The 18,711-nt window shown below is 44.0% G+C and overlaps 1 protein-coding gene across 5 annotated transcripts in view; it reads left to right on the forward strand.

The window, feature by feature from the left end:
• JMJD1C (jumonji domain containing 1C) overlaps positions 1-18,711 on the forward strand; it is a 389,821-nt gene that overhangs the window by 332,869 nt on the left and 38,241 nt on the right. For 4 of the 5 annotated variants that reach the window (XM_040361984.1, XM_040361985.1, XM_040361987.1 and 1 more), the window contains 4 exons: positions 1,754-3,954; positions 9,076-9,277; positions 14,797-15,011; positions 17,646-17,798. In XM_040361984.1, the coding sequence (XP_040217918.1) occupies positions 1,754-3,954; positions 9,076-9,277; positions 14,797-15,011; positions 17,646-17,798 (2,771 nt within the window). The remainder of the gene's footprint in view (positions 1-1,753; positions 3,955-9,075; positions 9,278-14,796; positions 15,012-17,645; positions 17,799-18,711) is intronic. The other variant, XM_040361986.1, reaches the window with a different exon arrangement.

Here is an 18,711-nt window from a genome sequence, read left to right on the forward strand (position 1 = left end):
GCATGTCAGAGCACAAACCAAGCCATGAAGTCCAAGGAATTGTTTATAGACCTCTGAGACAGGATTGTATCGAGAGACGGATCTGGGAAAGGGTACAAAAAAATGTCTGCAGGATTGAAGGTTCAAATGAGCACAGTGACCTTCATCATCTGTAAATGGAAGAACCAAACTGAGTGATCGGGGTAGAAAGGGACCTTAGTCAGGGAGGTGACCAAAGAACCCGATGGTCACACTGACAGAGCTCCAGCGTTTCTCTGTGGAGAGAGAAGAACCTTCCAGAAGAACAACCATCTCTGCAGCACTCAACCAATCAGGCCTGTATGATAGAGTGGCCAGACGGAAGCCACTCCGTAAAAGGCACATGACAGCCCACCTGGAGTTTGCAAAGAGGCACCTGAAGGACTCTCAGACCATGAGAAACAAAATTCTCTAGTTTGATGAAACAAAGATTGAACACTTCGGCCTGAATGACAAGCGTCATGTCTGGAGGAAACCAGGCACTGCTCATCACCTGACCAAAACCATCCCTATAGTGAAGCATGGTGGTGGCAGCATCATGCTGTGAGAATGTTTTTCAGTGGCAGGAACTGGTAAACTAGTCAGGAGCAGGGGAAATATGAATGCAGCAATGTACAGAGACATCCTTGATGAAAACTTGCCCCAGAGCACTCTGGAGCTCAGACTGGGGCGAAGGTTCATCTTCCAACAGGACCAAAGAAGTGGCTATGGGTCAAGTATGTGAAGGTCCTTGAGTGGCCCAGCTAGAGCACGGACTTGAAAATAGACCGACGCTCCCCATCCAACCTGATGGAGCTTGAGAGGTCCTGCAAAGAAGAATGGGAGAAACTACCCAATAAGAGGCGTGCTTGTAGCATTATACTCAGACTTGAGGCTGTAATTGGTGCCATGGGTGCTTCAAAAAAGTATTGAGCAAAGGCTGTAAATACTAATGTACATGCGATACATTTTTTTCCTTTTTAATAAATTTGCAAAGATTTCAAACAAACGTCTTTCACATTGTCATTCTGGGATAGATATTGTCTGTAGGAAAATGATGAATTAAATCCATTTTGCAATAAAGGCTGTACCATAAAAATGTGGCAAAAGTGAAGCGCTTTAAATACTTTCTGGATGCACTGTGTATCTTCAAGACCTTCACTTTACATGAGCAATAAAATCAGCAGGTACGTTTGCACACCACCACTATTTCAATGCCTCCAGCTGATTGAATTTCTGACACACACACATACACACACACACACACACACACACACACACACACACACACACACACACACACACACATACATACATACACACACACACACACACACACACACACACACACACACACACACACACACACACACACACACACACACACACACACACACACACATATACACACACACACACACACACACACACATACATACACACACACACACACACACACACACACATACACACATACACACATACATACACACACACATACATACATACATACACACACACACATACACATACACACACACACACACACACACACACACACACACACACACATACACACATACATACACACACACACACACACACACAAGTGTTGAACTCTGAATTTCTGTTTTTCTTTGGTATCCTGGAAAATAGACGTGTCGGCTTCTTTGGCTGGCTTTTTTGAGCAATGAGCGAAACAGATTTTATTAATTTTCTTCTTCAGAATAATAACACTGAGCTTTTATTTCAACAGAGACTTGGAGAAGAAAACCTACAGTGAACCCTTGCGCTCAGTTTCTTCAGCACCAGTGAAGAACGAGCATGAGCACAACCGGACACATTCGGGTAAAGATGGCCATACCCACAGACTTTATATGGAACCTGTTCTGAGCCACACCAAGGTGCAAAGGTCATCACTGGAGACGGCGGAGCGCTCAAGCAAATACAAGGAGGAACAACGAAGGATCCTACAGGAAAACATTGAAGCTGCTGCTTTTTCAGTGAAGATGAAAGCACATGAAAATGAACGGGAAAGCTATACTAGAGTAACCCCCATTGTGTCTTGCAGCCCCAAAAGCCACTTGGTAAAGCAGGAAAACAATGTGGAGCGCCCCATCTCGGATCTGTACAAGATGAAAACATCAGTCTCTCAAAGTCTGCCACAAAGTAACTATTTTACCACTTTATCGAATAGTGTGGTGAATGAGCCACCAAGGTCGTTTGCACCCAAGGAAGCTGTAAATGTGTTCACTGAAAAGCAAAGTGTCAGCCCTTCTTCATCTAATTCTTCTGCTATGAATTCTTATTTGTCTAAACCGCCACCTTTAATTAAGCATCAACCTGAGGATGGACCAGGCAGTAAACTAAATGAGCAGCTTCCTCAGCAGATGGCAACTCACACAATTACGTCCTTCAGAGGAGACAATAGAAGCCCCACACAATTGTCCATCACTTCTTCAAACACACTCCGGAGCATGCCTGCCTTACACAGAGCACCTGTATTCCACCCTCCGCTCCAACATAGCTTGGACAGGAAAGAAGGAAGTTACAGTAATCTTTCTCCACCAACCTTGACTCCAGTACAGCCAGTATCTACTGGCGGGAAGATCCAGGAGCTTCAGAAACCACCTACCCTCGTCCCTGAGCCTAAGGAAGGTGCTGCCTCTTACAAGAAAAACGCAGATAAGGTCATGCAGGAAGTATGGAAAAGCAGCGAAAAGCAAAACCACAGTAAAATTGACTGGCTGCCAGAGAAAAATAATGTGAAGGTACCGTCTGCAACCGCATCTGTCATTGTACGCCCACCATCTAGTGCAAAGTATGAGAACATGCCAGCAACTCCGGCTCTCTCCAAGGATAGAGCTGGCGAAAGCTCCTCAGCTGGAATCAATCAACCTGATTGCTCAAAGACCAGGGAAGCCAGAGAGACTGTAAGGATAGGCCAGCCAATTATGAACTCAGACAACACTCATGTGCTCTTTGAGAAGAACTCTCACGCTCCTTCACACAGCATTCCCAGTTTGTCTGCACCTGGAACTAATATAATGTGCAGTACAAAAACTGACGTGACCACCTCTGCCCCCACAACCACAAGTGTTTCGAGTTGCAGCGGATCAGAAGTAACTTATTCGTTATCCAATGCTGTCTCAGCCTGTACAACGATAGAAAGCACCAGTTCATTGCCAGCAAGCCAAACCATGGCACAAACGCAAGAGAGTGTCAGCGCCGTAGCTTCAGCCACTCCAGCAAGCAGCAAGCCAGCAGTTCAGCCCAATGCATTGTATCCTGCGTCAAGTGATTTCATACATTTAAAAAAGCACAAGGCTGCTCTGGCTGCAGCCCAGTTCAAAAGCACTAATGCAATCGATACAGAAACTAGTGCTGTGAAAACTCAGACTGTGCCACATTCAGGCTCTCCAGATAGCAGCACACCCTGCAGCTCCACAAACTCGTCGGGTTCTGTAGGCAATGGGCAAGTATCCCAATGCAGCCAGCCAAATTATCACACCAAACTTAAAAAGGCCTGGCTTACTAGACATTCAGAAGAAGATAAAAACACCAACAATAAGCTGGAAAATGCTGGCAGCTCAATAGTGTCTGAGATCATTAAGCCCTGTACTGTAAATTTGATTGCTTCGACCTCTAGCGAGCTACAGAATACCCTGGACCTTCGAGCCCAGGATGACAAGTCTCCCAAAGAGGATAGGCTTACAAGGAGGAGGTTGAAAAGGACTTATGAATCTGGCTCCGAAAGCGGGGACTCTGATGAAAGCGAGAGCAAGTCTGGACAAAGGCTGAAACGTCAGCCCAAGCCAACATACAAAAAGAAGCAAAACGATATGCAGAGGCGAAAAGGTGACACAGACAAAGAGGACGAAATAAAACCCAATGGTATTCTTAGTCGGAGTGCCAAGGAAAAAAGCAAACTAAAGTTACAGAGCCACAGTACCGGCTGTAAGTATGTTCTCTAACCTTGAAGCCAGGCTTTCATGTGTTTTTGCTTATACAAGTGCACAGTTTCCTTTGTTGGTTGTTCCTGGAAGCCATCCATATTACATAACAATGGCATGGTCTGTTGTGCGTGTGTGTGTTTGTTTTTTTTGTTTAGAAACTTAGAGCCAGTTTCCAGAAAATCGCTAAATATGCGCCTAGCATACACAGATCTTTTATCTGCCAAAGGGTTTGTATTTATGTCCATCCAGTTCCTACGATGGACACTTGTCTAGTAGAGCAGAATTAAATTGATATTAAAGGCAAGTTTAAAAACAAATCAAAACAAAAACATGCAATTACCTGCTAGGTGCAGTGGTTTTGAAAGGAGCAGCCCTAATCCTCCTCCTCTTGGGTCCCCCGCCGAATTTCTCTGTAGGTGTCTGAAACGTCCTCTCTCATCATAAGATGGAGTACCCCTTTTAAAATGTGTCAAGTAAGTAAGTACATACAGAAGAAGCTTTCACCCTATGGATATGATTGATAGGGGAACTGAGGGAAAGCAGTCATTGTTAATCAAATGAATAAATTCTTGCGCTCAACTGTCAATGTGAACTGCTGCATCTCAAATATCCTGAACACTAGGCCAATAATAAATGTGAAAACATTGGGGTGCTGTTCCTTTAAATCTAAAAAAAAACAACAAAAACAAGTGATTAATCTAAGTTAGTGTGAATGTAAAACAAATTGTACATGCATCAACACTGAAAATGTACATATAACCGTGCAAAACCAGCAAATTCAAATTAATACATGTGACAATACCTATAAATAAAAACTTATGAAACCTATATGGAAATTGCAAGTGCTACTGAACCAATACAAAATGACTCTAAAAATGCAAAGTTATTTAAAATAAATAAATCAATTTAAAGTCATCAAAAAAATCCATCTGTTAAAAAAAAAAAAAAAAATCCACGTGCAATAAATTGTGATCAAGTGCTTCAAAGTTCTAAAAGTGCTCTTTATATTGAAAGGGAGGCCTCTAACAGATGAATAAAATCTCCAATTACAGAGACTAAGCTTGCACAAACTCCATCTTCCACATGGGCTATTTTGTTGGCAAGGGACTTCCAATATGGCACTATCAATGATAAATTGGAAAAAAAAACTCCTGTAGGATTCAATGAGCTGCTGTAAAGCCTGGTACATACTATGCGTTTTTTTTTCCCTATTCAACCGAGTGGGTTGAACAAAAACAAAACGGTCAGCCGCTGTACTAGCGAGCCAACGTTATTACATGGGTCTCACCGCTGATCTGCTGTTCTCCCCAGCTGAGCTGTGGTCCTGTGACAGGACGACGCCTCCCCCCACCACCAAAAAACTCTGGTTAGTGCGCTCAGCCATTGACTGAGAACACCGATCGGGAGCCTGCCGGCTGCTGGTTTTCCAGCATGCTCGGCCGGCCTCTGTGAAATCGGCTGACATACACACGGTCTGAATGTCGGATGTTTTTATTGAACCGGCTATGTCACCCAGCATTCTGCCCGTGTGTACGAGCCTTCACAGGTGTTCTGTGTCCTGTCCTTCTCTCAGGTGTCCTGGTGGCTCCCTTTAGTAGCTACCTCTGGTATTGCCCATCCTGAGCCAATAATACCAGACGCAGCAGCCGAAGGGATCCACCAGGATCTCTGAGAGAAGGACAGGACACTGATTTTACATGGGCTTTTTTAAACAGATGTATTTTTGTGATGGACTTTAATTCATCAGATATTTTCTATTGGTTCATTTTCACTGTCTATAGATTTTTCATAAGTTTTTATTTAATTCTAGGTGTTGTGACATGTATTTGAATTTGCTGGTTTTGCACAGGCGGATAACCTTTTTACATCCTGCAGTGTTTCTGTAGCGAATTCTAGATACACTGGTGCATTGTGGACTTGTGTAAAATAGCATACTGCAGGCTGAGATGGCTAAATTTTCTTGAATCCCCAGGCAAGTGTCCCAGTTTTGAATAACTGCAAGCTATATATCAATTCTCTGCTTGCTTGTTTTAGCGCAGATCCTTTACATGGCATTAAAGGTATTAAAGCGTTCATTCATGCCTGTGGTTGGTTTTACAGTATGTCGGCATGTTCTCCTGTCATATGGTGTTATTGAGGGTGGGTAGCACTGTGTGTCTGCACAGCTGTCAGGCTCGAACAGAATCTGACTTGTATAAAAATGAATGCTCATGGCTTCTACCCGGTCTTGTTTACATTGAAACTCAGCAGCCCTTATGTTCAAGGGAAGTCCAATAGAGGCATTGTGACATGCTTCAGCTTCAAAGAACACCCACCATGTCATACATGCAGCATTCATTCCTCTCCCCCCGAGTGTTAAATTACTAGCATCTTTTCATATTTAGGGATTTGCAATTAAATCTTAAGCAAAGACAGGCTGTTACTGGAGCGGTATTCATCAGCCAATCAGTTCATGAGTCAGTGATTGCCGTGTTTTTACAGGCCGCTTTGGCACTGATGCGTGCTCGAGGCTCAGACTCCTGAAATGATTCAGTGGACTGTTTGTCTTACTGCAGGCTGTTTTCTGTGTCTGTGAACTTGAGTGCTGCTGGAAATATAGCCGAGCCACAGCTATTTCTGTACCGTGGGCAGTCGCATTGCACAGAGCTCTGCAATTAAGATGTTGACGTGAAAACCGTGTATGAAAAGGATGCATGCAGAAATAAATGGCTTGTCAGGTGCGGAGTGAGCGGCAGCTAATTTATATTGTTAATCTGGCCACTTTCATTTGGCAAATTTTTTTCATTAGTCACCCACTGTAAGTTTAATGAATATAAATGTGATGAAGGCAAAAATGTGTTAAGGTTATGATACTGCAGCTGACATTGTCCCTCGGTGTACAAGGTCTGCCAATGGTGTGTGTATTTATATACTATATATACACACACACTTTTTTTCTTGCATTACCTCTGTGCTCAGCTGCTTAAAGGATAACTAAACCTTTAAGAAATGCTGGCATGCTCCCGTGTCCATATATTGACACAGACAGCAGGACTTGCCCCGGCTCCCGCGTCATTGGATTTGATTGACAGCAGCAGGAGCAAATGACTGCGCTGCTATCAATCTATCCAATCAGGACCAGAGACACCGGCTAGATGTTCTGGTGTGCTCATTCTTGGCGCTGGAAAGACTGGGTTCAGGTGAGTATGGTGGAGTGCTGCACTATAGAAGGTTTTCACCTTAATACATAGAATGCATTGAGGTGAAAAACCACAAGGGTTTATTACAACCCTTTTAAGAAGTTCAGTGAGCTGGGAGTGGAGAAGCAGCAGTACACTGATCTTCCCAGAGAATGGTTTTCCATGGGGCATGTCAGCACACATCTGATCATTGAAGGACAAATACTGTAGCTGCTGACTTTAATTATTAGAACACTCACCTGTCCATGGAGCTCACAATGTCGGCACCCCAGCCAATTTTAGGTTTGGGTGTCGGGTGCTGCAGCTGCCATTCGTCATAAGGGAAACTGGCAGGGAAGTCTTTTGTCTTCACAGCCGACTCCCTACTGCGCATGCGCGAAGCGGGCTGCGTTTTCTAACTGACCCGGCAATGGAGAAAGGAGGAGGTGGGCTGAATTTCCAAGGGATGGCGCAGTGACGCTTTTTCCCCGAAGTGGGGAAGAGTACCTGTCATAAACAGGCACCCCCTCCCCCCTGAAAGGTGCCAAATGTGGCGGGGGGGGGGGGGGGGTTGGGGGCAATTAGATAAACAGAGGTACCACTTTTGGGTGGAACTCCACTTTAAGGAAGGGTTATAACCCCTGTCAGTTTTTTGCCATCCGTGTCCCATAGTGGAGATTTTCCTTCACTTCCTGTCCATATCTGAAAGGGAAAGTGGGAAGAAATCCCTCTAAAGTGAGGGAATCTTGGTGTCACCAGAACTAGTGTCCCCATTGGAAGGTTACTATTCTAGTGTCAACCCAGAATTGTGGATTTTATTTTCACTATTGATGGCAGTAAGCAAGACAAATAGGATAATTCACCCTAATAGGGCACAGAAAGTAATAAAAACTGACCGGTTTTAGTCTATCTCCACCCTATCCAAAACAAAAAAGTTTTACCTTTTGGGTATATTTTTATGTTTCATCACTCCTTATACACAGTGATAATCTTCCACCCATAATTCAGCCATGACCTCTGGAAAGTGTCTGTTACCACATGTACATTTAGAGTGGGACATGTTTCCTTGACGGTTTGTAATCTGAGATCAAAAATGTCCAAAGAAAAGCCAATTCTTGTCCAAGAATGTACTGTATATGATGTGTGTTGGGTCCCCTCATCCAAGTGAATGCTGCTAATAAATATTTCAGTTTTGGTGGGTGTTTGATGGTTGACAAACCCATTAATTTTGCGTGGATGACTAAACAATACCTATAGTATACTGAGAGATGCTGCCATTTCTGACCTATGCATAAAATGGTAGTTATCCAACTGTCCTCTGATTTTAAAGGATAGCCGTGCTGTCCCATTGATTTCAATGGGTAGCAGTGATGGAGGAGCGGTATACACATTGCTCCTTCACCGCTCCAAATATGCAGCTAGCAGAATTTTTATTTTATCATCCTGCTGGCGCAATGCTCCAGTGTGAAAGCCCTGGGGGGGCTTTCACACTGGAGACAATGGAGCAGCTTTTTAAGGGCGGATTGCAGGCGCTGTTTTTAACGCTATAGCGCCTGCAATCCGCCCTCAGTGTGAAAAGGGTCTTAGTACGTGAAAACTCCTAATTGCCTTACTTATTGTGTTAGTGACTGAGTGTTAAAACCATGGATTATGATGACAGTCAAGCAACAGGCATTTTCAGAGGGAGAGTACAGTAGAAGCCATGTGTAGACTTACAATATTTTTGGATGTAAATACCCTGTATCTAATGCTGAGGAGCTGGGTAGTTGTGGGTTACAGAGCATCACTGTGAACTTTCATTAAAATCGCTGACATTGCTGATTTCCTTGGAATAATAAGTTTGCTTATAATATGCATGCTGGGTCTTATCCATGGAAATGGCAAATGTTGCTTTCCTGCTAACCTCTTCCTCATGTGAATGCCACCCTTGTCCTTCTTCCATGATGATTGTTCTATGCTTTCAGCTGGCATACCACGTTCAGTATTAAAAGACTGGAGGAAAGTGAAGAAACTCAAGCAGACTGGGGAATCCTTCCTGCAGGACGACTCTTGCTGCGAGATTGGGCCAAATATACAGAAATGCAGAGAATGTCGACTGATCCGCACCAAAAAGGGCGAGGAGTCCACCCACTCTCCGGTTTTCTGCAGATTTTATTACTTCCGAAGGTAATACGGGGACCACTGGATTGTACTCATTTTTAAATGTTTGATCAATCTTTGTTGATTCCATGTTTAAAACAGGTTTTGAGGATACTTAGGCTGCATTCACACCGCGGCCTATATACGCCTGAAGCGCGACGCCCGTGCCGCTGGAGGGGCGAATTTCCATTGATGTCTATGAGATGGTTCACATCTCACGCCGAACGCCGTACGCCTGCCGCCTGAAAACAAGTCCCGGACCCTTCTTTTCAGGCGGCATTGGCGTTCGGGCATAGACATCAATGGAAATTATCTGTAAAAAAAGTAAACAAATCGCGGGCAAAATACGCCGCGTACGCGGCGTTACAATGTGAATGCAGCCTTATATTTTCTCCAAACAGTATCGTTGGCGATGTATTGTGGTGATGGCAGTCGGCTGTGTAAAGATGCTCTTGCCTTTAAATCCCCTGTTTTTTTTGTTTTTGTTTTTTAAACTGTGTAGGGACCTTCGATTGTAAGCTCCTTGAGGATGGGGACTGATGTGAATGTGCAATATATATGTAAAGTGCTGCATAATGACGGCACTATAGAAATACCTGTAATAAAATAAAATAAAATAAACCCTAGGGCCTCATGCACGTCGCATTAGACGTGCATGATAAAATTCTGGCTTTTTTTCAATGGCAAGGCAGACCATGCCCATAGACGTTCAATCATTTTATGTTGTGTGCCCCGGTATATGAGCCCTTACATTTAACTTGTACTTGCTCGCTTCTGGTTTAACTACAAGTATATAATTGAAAGCATTTTGCTTGACAAGCGGGAACCCCCCCCCAAAAAAAAAGATGGTTTCAAATATTCAGGGTGGACTTGTGCCTACATCTTGTGTTATCTTAGGGAGCATAATTAACCATCCTAGATCTTATTTTGGATTACAGAATTATTGGTGTCTGTGATGTAGAGAGGGAGGGTTTAGTTAACGTAGTTGTAAACCTCAGACATGAAATATGAAGCCTATCTCGCTATAGTGTGTGCTCATCTCTATCCAGAGCACTAAGTGTCATTTCTGTCTGCTGCCTCGTTCCTCTGCTATCAGCATTGGTCACTTCTGAGGAGTTTTCCTGACACCAAGTGAAAAATAGTGGCAGGGCAGGGCACAGTCTGTGACTGACAGCCTCAGCTCTGTTCCTGTGTGCTGTGTGAAGGGGGGGGGGGTGTCCTTTCCTTCCAATCAGCTCTTGGAGCTCTCCTCACTGATGTAGCTTCAGCTTCCAACCCCCTGCTTTTCAGAGCTTGGAGATACTGGGTAAATTCCCTGCTTTGAATGGATGTAGAGGAAAGACGGCTATAGATAAAAAAAAGTACAATTGATATAGGAGGATTTATTCTCTGTATCATCTGAGGCCAGTCACTTTGTTGGGTATATGTAAAAGTTTACAACTACTTTAAGCAGTGCAGAGACAGTTATGCAGAGATGACACCACTCGCTCCATAAAGATGTGTGTAGTCAGCTCACATCAGGACTAAGGCATTGAGAGCAAGTAACTAAACTTTTTGGCTTGTTTAATATTCTTACACAGTATAGCTTTGTAGAACATTGTTGCCTTTTGATGCACTATTATCTTTGTAGAAGATATTGACGTGTCTGTTTACATTGTTTATATATTGCTTGAAGCCATGAATGCAGTCTCCTAAAGCACACTATGTTCACATAGACTTTGCATTACCTAAACTTTAAACTTATAGCTTTCATTGTTTCTGTTGTTGCTGGTCTGTAAAACGCTCACAGTCCAGTACTTAAAGCGGAGTTCCACCTAAAAATGGAACTTCCGCTTAACCCACTCCTCGCCCCCTTACATGCCACATTTGGCATGTAATTTTTTTTGGGGGGGGAGTGGGGGCTTCAGGAGAAGGGGACTTCCTGTCCCACTTCCCCCTTCCGCCGAGGGGCTGGAAAGGCGATTAGCTTAATCGCCTTTTCACAGCCCCTCCCTGTAGGCGAGCGCCTGTCCAATCGGACGGCGCCGCTCGCGCATGCGCAGTGCCGCTCGCGAATGCGCAGTGGGTGCCCGGCCGTGAAGCCGAAAGCTGTCACTGCCGGGTGCCCAGACTGAGAATGAAGACGCCGGCCGGCGAGGGGGGGCAAGGAGCCGTGGAGCAGGTAAGTGTCTGTTTATTAAAAGCCAGCAGCTACACTTTTTGTAGCTGCTGACTTTTAATAAACTTCAAAAATGGGTGGAAAACCCCTTTAAGTGTCATTAGGTTAAAACACCTAAAGTCACTAGACAGAGGTTGCTAAAATAAAGCCAATTGCAATGTAAAGTGCATCTGACAATAACACAAGACCTGATGCATAAGCGGTTTTATATCTCCTTAGAGCGCAAAAAAAACACACAAGCTGGTTGCCCTTTAGGTTTGTGCCTGCAGATTTGTATGCATAAGTTAAATGGAGTTAACATATTGTGTTATGCTTGTCTGCTCCATGAATATTTAAATGTATCTGGTAATATTAAGAAGACTCAAAAGGCAAATTTTTATCCTCCTGTTTTTTTTTATATATAAATCATGTTCAGATGTTATTAAAGCCATACAGTGATCCAGTAAGTACATCCAAATGCCAAGGATACAGTGTTCTTTACAGATATTACTGCAGAGCAGATTTTGTTCCCTAACTATGGGCAGATTGAATTCACTCCACAGATCAGGCCAGCATGTCTCTTGTTACTGGAGTGAAAATGGGTTTTATTTGCCTAGAAATGGCTTGTTTACCTTAAAGGAAAATAAGTCTTCATATTTTTTCCAAGCTGCAACAGTTCTAGAACAGAACCCAGGCTAATAGTAACAAATATAAAGTGGGACAGACATGGCTTGACCATGTACAGTACACACGAGTCCTGAAAAATATCCTAAAAGGAACCCGTCGGTGTATAGACATATGGGAGCTGTTAAGCTGATGACTAGCTGGAAGATGTCATGCTTATCCTTGCCTAGTAAGTCAGACCCGAGTCGCATATGCATAAAGCAAGGAAGAACATGAGGGGGCCTAAACAATGCAAACTTAAAATTTAATTCGGCCCCTCTCATATTTCTGTTCTGGCTGGTTACCTTCAGAGGTCACTGTGACTTATATTGAAGTCTCCCTGCCCCTGAGTGTTGGCCACCTACCAAAATTCAGACCCGCTCATGAGTTCACTGTGCTGTCCTTTGCACAAAAAAAATACCAGCCACATCCAACTCCTGCTATTCTTTTATGCCACTCCAGCCTGTCATTCCATTAGCTGGGCCTTATCATGGCAACTTCCAGCTGTCCAAAGTAGTTTTGGCTCCAGCCATAAGAAAGATTTGGCCTAGTGGCGCACACGTGCAGTAGGAGTCGGGCATGGTGGGTACTCTGTGGTATTGGATAGGGCCACACAGTGAAGTACTCTGAAGCAGGGCAAAAGGTAAGTATTTTGGTAGGGGGGACATTTAAAGGACTACTTTACTAAATGTGACGTTGTCCTATTAATTAAGATTTCTAAAAGCTCTATATTCTTTGATGGCACAAAATTCGGCTTTAGGCCCGTTAACCCATAGGAGTAATGGGTCGTTTTAACCCTGTAAAAATGGTACTTCTACCCAAAATACTTTATATTGTCTGGCACTCCTCGATATACTGACCACTCAAACACTTTAAATCAGTGGTCTCAAAGTACCGGCCCGCGGGCCATTTGCGGCCCGCGGACCAGTTATAAATGGCCCGCAGGCAGGGTGGAAGTGGGGGGAGCAAAGAGTAAAAAAAAAAAAAAAATTTTTTTTTTTTTTTTTTTTTTTTTGTGAGCTGGTGCTATCTGGTGGTGAGCCGTTGGTATTACAAGTTATTACCACCAGATGTGAGCTGGCGCCATCTGGTGGTGGCCGTTGGTATTACAAGTTAAGCATTACAAGTTAAACAGCAATTCTAATGTAATTTTACACTATTTTCACTGCCATCTTCTTCCCTCTAATTAGAACCCCCAAACATTATATATATTTTTTATCCTAACACCCTAGAGAATAAAATGGCGATCGTTGCAATACTTTCTGTTACGCCGTATTTGCGCAGCGGTCTTACAAGCGCACTTTTTTGGGAAAAAATTACACTTTTTTTTATTAAAAAAATAAGACAACAGTAAAGTTATCCCCATTTTTTTTAATATTATGAAAGATAATGTTACGCCGAGTAAATTCATACCCAACATGTCACGCTTCAAAATTGCGTCCGCTTGTGGAATGCCGACAAACTTTTTTACCCTTTAAAATCTTCATAGGTGACGTTTAAAAAAATCTACAGGTTGCATGTTTTAAGTTACAGAGGAGGTCTAGTGCTAGAATTATTGCTCTCGCTCTACCAATCGCGGCGATACCTCACATGTGTGGTTTGAACACCGTTTACATATGCGGGCAATGCTCGCGTATGTGTTCGCTTCTGCGCTCAAGCCCGTCGGGACGGGGCGCGTTTTCTGGCTCCTAACTTTTTTAGCTGGCTCCTAGATTCCAAGCAAATTTGTCAAACCCTGCCTTACACCAGTGCTGGTGTTAATAATGCGCTCGCTGACACCAGTGCTGGGGGTTAATAATGTGTTCGCTGACACCAGTACTGTTGTTTTTGAAGTTTGAAAGTTTGCATGCGGCCCCCCATGGCTTATGAAAACTTGTCTTGTGGCCCTCAGGTAATTTGAGTTTGAGACCCCTGCTTTAAATCAATGGAAGCAGGGGATTAGCAGGCATAAACTACCATGGTGGAAGTTTAAAAACTCTGATTTGGCTGGTACAGCCCTTCCTGATATTAACCTGTATTATTTCTCAGCCCAACTATTGCAGTTATTTTACATCGGTAAAATGGAAAAGTCTATGTTTCTCATATTTCTATGCCCCAAATGGTCACACCCGAACGCAGATCCCTTTACTGTCATAGCAAGCGGACTTAAAAGAGTAAGGTTTTTTTTTTTTTCCCCCTAATCATATTTACCTTGGTTGGATGCAGCATCAGTTCGATGCTGCATCTGTCCCCCGACTCCTCTGTGCTCAGAACCGATCGATCAGACATCACTGTGTCACTTGCCGGTCACTTGCACTCCTGTGACCCATAGGAGAAGACCAGCCAAACAAGCTCAGGCTGGACTTCTCCTTTAAGGGAGCCGAGACAAAAGCTCTATTTTATTCACTTATGCTCTTTCAGAACTCGTATAGCTATTGTAATAATGTCCAATGTGTCTTTATATTAAGCCTAGTGCTGTTCTCCATTTGGAGCTTTTGTTGCAGAAAATAAGTGAAAATGAACTTGTACAAGTATGGCCTGTAATCTAACCCTTACAATTAGGCCGTAATATGTATCATATTATTTGGTAATGGGTGACCCCCTTGCATTTACCGTAATTCCAAAAAGTTCATACTTGATTCATTAGACTCTGAAAATGCCAAAAACGAGATCTAAAATCTGCCAAGAGGATACAAGACCTGTTTCAGAGTCGCACTCCCAGGGAAACCATTCTGTAGAATCTAATACATGTTCTTGTGTGTTACAGGTTATCATTCAGTAAGAACGGGATCGTTCGAATAGATGGATTCTCATCTCCTGACCAGTATGACGAAGAATCACTGAGCTTATGGACACATGAGAACTATGAAGATGATGATTTCGATCTGAACTCCATAAAATACATTTTGGGTTACATCGGAGATAAGTTCTGTCAGATGGTGACATCTGAAAAAGCTGCTATGTCCTGGGTGAAAAAAGATGGTACGTCCATTATAGTCTGGCATACCTTCAGACTAAACTTGACCCATAATTATAGGCCAAGCTTTATTTCTCTATAGTTAGTGTGTGGGAACTGTGTATACTAGTCAAATCCAATAGATTAACCGCTTCGCACCTTAGGCCCCTTTCACATTGGGGCGGGAGGTGTGGTGGCGGTAAAGTGCCGCTATTTTCAGTGGTGCTTTATTGTCAGAATTGCGGCGGTATTCGGTCGCTAGCGTTGCATTTTTACCCTCTGCTAGCGGCCAAAAAAGTTAATAACGCCGGCAATGCGCCTCTGCAGTGGCGCATTGCCGGCGGTAAAGCCATAGTTCCCCATTGCTTTCAATGGGAAAGAGCGGTAAACACACCATTACAAAGATGCGGCTAGCAGGACTTTTGGAGCAGTCCTGCTAACGCACCGCCCCAGTGTGAAACCCCTTGCATCCGGGCATCCGTGATAGGCAGAACACTGAACAGAGGCTCTGCTGGGAAGCTGAGTGTTCCGCCTATCACGGAACAGCAGAAGGAGGAGGCGCGGCTTTTGAAAAATGGACAGCCACGGTCTGCATGTTAGGTTACCGGCGTATAAGACGACCCCCGACTTTTAAGAAGAATTTCATGGGTTAAAAAGTTGTCTTGTACACTGGAAAATATGGAAGCCACATGCATAAAATTGCCTGAAATGGTCTGTATTTTTATATCAACCAATCCCACTTTCATATCCTGCCTACATCATATGAAGGGCTTGTTCACACAATGTCTGTCCGCACATGTACAGTGTGAACAGGTCACATAAAAAACCATTTTATTAGCGTGTTATTGGACGCCGGTAATACTTTTTCTACATCACAACGTTCCGTAGAGGTTTTTAAATGTCCCCTGTACATTAAGCCTTATCCTTTTAAGTAAACCTCTAAAATACTTAATTCCCAGTCCCACAATCCGAAGTGTGTAGTCCTGCCTTGCACCACACAGCCTTTGCATAGAAATATGGTAACCTCATCCCCCTCCTTCCGTGCATCTTCCCTGCTGCCCTAATCCCTCCTATGGATAACCTGTAGTTATTGGTTGCCTCCAGCTGCCCGGCAAAGCACGGCTAATCCATAGAGGTCAGTGGGGCATGCAGGAAAAGGATCCACCACTTTCCTTGAAAAAACATTGTGCCTCCGAGCAGGACTGCACAGGAAAGGTTGCAGGAGTAAGGGAAATTTTTCACCGTAAACTGCACTTGGGGGGGGGGGGGGGGGGGTTAAGTGTGTCTTCACCTGGTTCACAGTAATACGGTACAGGAAACCCTGCGATCTATGCATCTTTCCAGCACCGCGTTTAAATGCACTGCCCTTGCCATCTTGTTGCAGTGCGGTTCCAAAATTGGTACATGCACGACTTTGGTGGGATGGATTTTCGATTTGCGCCCATTCAAAATAATTGTGTGCAAATCGCACCACACTGACTCGCAAGTGAATTGAACAGCAATGCGGGAGATTCACATGCTGCTCAGTATGAAATAAAAAACCTTGTTTCTATGTATAAAGATGCATACCATCCAGACTTTTCCTAAGCCTCTCCCATCCTGTGGAACTCCCTGCTCTGTCCTACTCTGGTCGCTTTTAGCCGATCCCTGAAAACCCTTCTCTTCAAGGAGGCCTATCTTGCCCACACCTAACAACTGTACTTTTATTTTCTCCATCTCATCATCCACAGTTATTACCCTTTGTATCACTTGACCTGCCTCCTAGATTGTAAGCTCTAATGAGCAGGGCCCTCTGATTCCTCCTGTATTAAATTGTATTGTAACTGTACTGTCTGTCCTTACTGCACAAACTGTGGGCATTATACAAATCCTGTATAATAATTTATGTGCACAGAGGACAACCATAATTCATTACATATACTCTGCTTCCTGCAACAATTCTTACTCAGTGCAAGTGTATGCTTTGACTTGCTACTTCTCACATTGCAAGTCTATGAGTCACGTCTAAGATAGAGATGAAGTCATTGCTGATATAAAGCTTCAGGGGCGACCTACCCCACTATTGCTTCATCATGGCTGACTGAAGCATAGGAGGAAAATCTTCTCAGATGTTGACGTGGTAAGGAGTCTCCTCCTAAACCTCCTTTCTTTTTTCTTTCTTTTTTTTTTCTGCATAATCCTTGCAGATTATTGGTGACCATGTCAGGTCCCATAATGTAACAAAACTGATAACTATGCAGACACTTTGTGGTGCCTGTAAGTACCTGTTAAACTTGCCATTCTCTGCTTTTCTGTACAGCCCATGAAGGTCTAGGCACGAACTTGAGCTAAAGTCATCACTAAGCCAAGCCTTTGCCATATACCAGATCGGTGCCAGAGCCTCTACTATTAACTGAATTGTGAGGTTTAGTCCCAGCTTGGCCATACGTAGTGGCCTGGAATGCATGAGGGGACTCGTAGGGATTGGTGTGAAGGCAAAGGTACCCTTCAGTAGTAGTATCTTAAATGCATTCTTCTTGACAAAAAAGAGTGAAAAGATGCATACTGCCAAAGGCCTTGTAACCCCAAGGTCACCCACCAGAAGAATGTACCCCTTCCTTTTAACCAAATGTTTGCACAGCTCAGATTTTCATATTTATTTAAATTGCTCTTTATTTCAGTGAAAATTGCCTGGAAGAGAGCGGTGCGGGGTGTGCGTGAGATGTGCGATGCCTGTGAAGCCACCTTGTTTAACATCCACTGGGTCTGCCAGAAATGTGGATTTGTGGTCTGTCTGGATTGTTACAAAGCGAAGGAACGGAAAAGTTCTCGAGGTTAGTACGCATGAAGCACTCTATTCTGTGCTGTGTTTATCCTGCCTTCCCCCAGAAATGCTTAGCCAGCAGTCATGTTCTAGCTGGTGAATTGCTATTTCTGTGCTGGAGAAACTCCCCTTGAGTTATTACAGCCAGTATTTCATAACTTCCCTTTCAGTCTACACACAGCTCATTCTCAGGTGGAGCTCTCCTGTTTCATGCTAATGCCAAATGGAGATTGAAGTGTGTACATATTTAGCAGGGTTCGCCTCAGGAGGACGGGGGGGTGAGCTCTGCTATACTCCAGTTATCAATGCCATCATTTAAAAGGTCTTCCTCTAAATAGCATGACACTGCTACCCTATAAAGAATACAGTGTATGTGTGGTTTGGGATAGGGCCCAATTGCAGTATAAGAAGGCTCACAGCGCATTCATGCTGATCAGGCAGGAAGTGAGCACAAGCTGCAACTCAGCCTGAAATGTTAATTACATAAAGAGGCATCCTGAATAATGCATTATGTATTATAACATAACTATATGTACCCGTATTTATTGGGGTATAGCGCGCTCCCGCGTATAGCGCGGACCCCTAAAGTTGCCCCGAAATTCCTGTGGAAAAAAGATTTTTGTACTTACAGTTTTGGTGTCTTGCGCGGCGTCCATCGGCGGCCTCGTCGGGTCCGGCGTCCGTCTGTGGCTTCGGGTGTCCTCTTCGTCGGGTCCGGCGTCCTTCTGCGGCGTCCTCCCCGCGCGTTTCCCCCGCCGAGTTTGAATACTGCGCCGGCATATACCGAGCGCAGTACACTCGTGTATAGTCGGGAAGGCTCGGCTACTCTCGCGCTGACGTCCTGTACGTCCAGGACGTCAGCGCGAGAGGAGCTGAGACTGCCCGACTATACACGAGTGTACTGCGCTCGGTATATGCCGACG

The sequence above is a fragment of the Rana temporaria genome, chromosome 8 (assembly GCF_905171775.1).
Source record: "Rana temporaria chromosome 8, aRanTem1.1, whole genome shotgun sequence".
In the NCBI taxonomy this organism is placed as follows: Eukaryota; Metazoa; Chordata; class Amphibia; order Anura; family Ranidae; genus Rana; species Rana temporaria.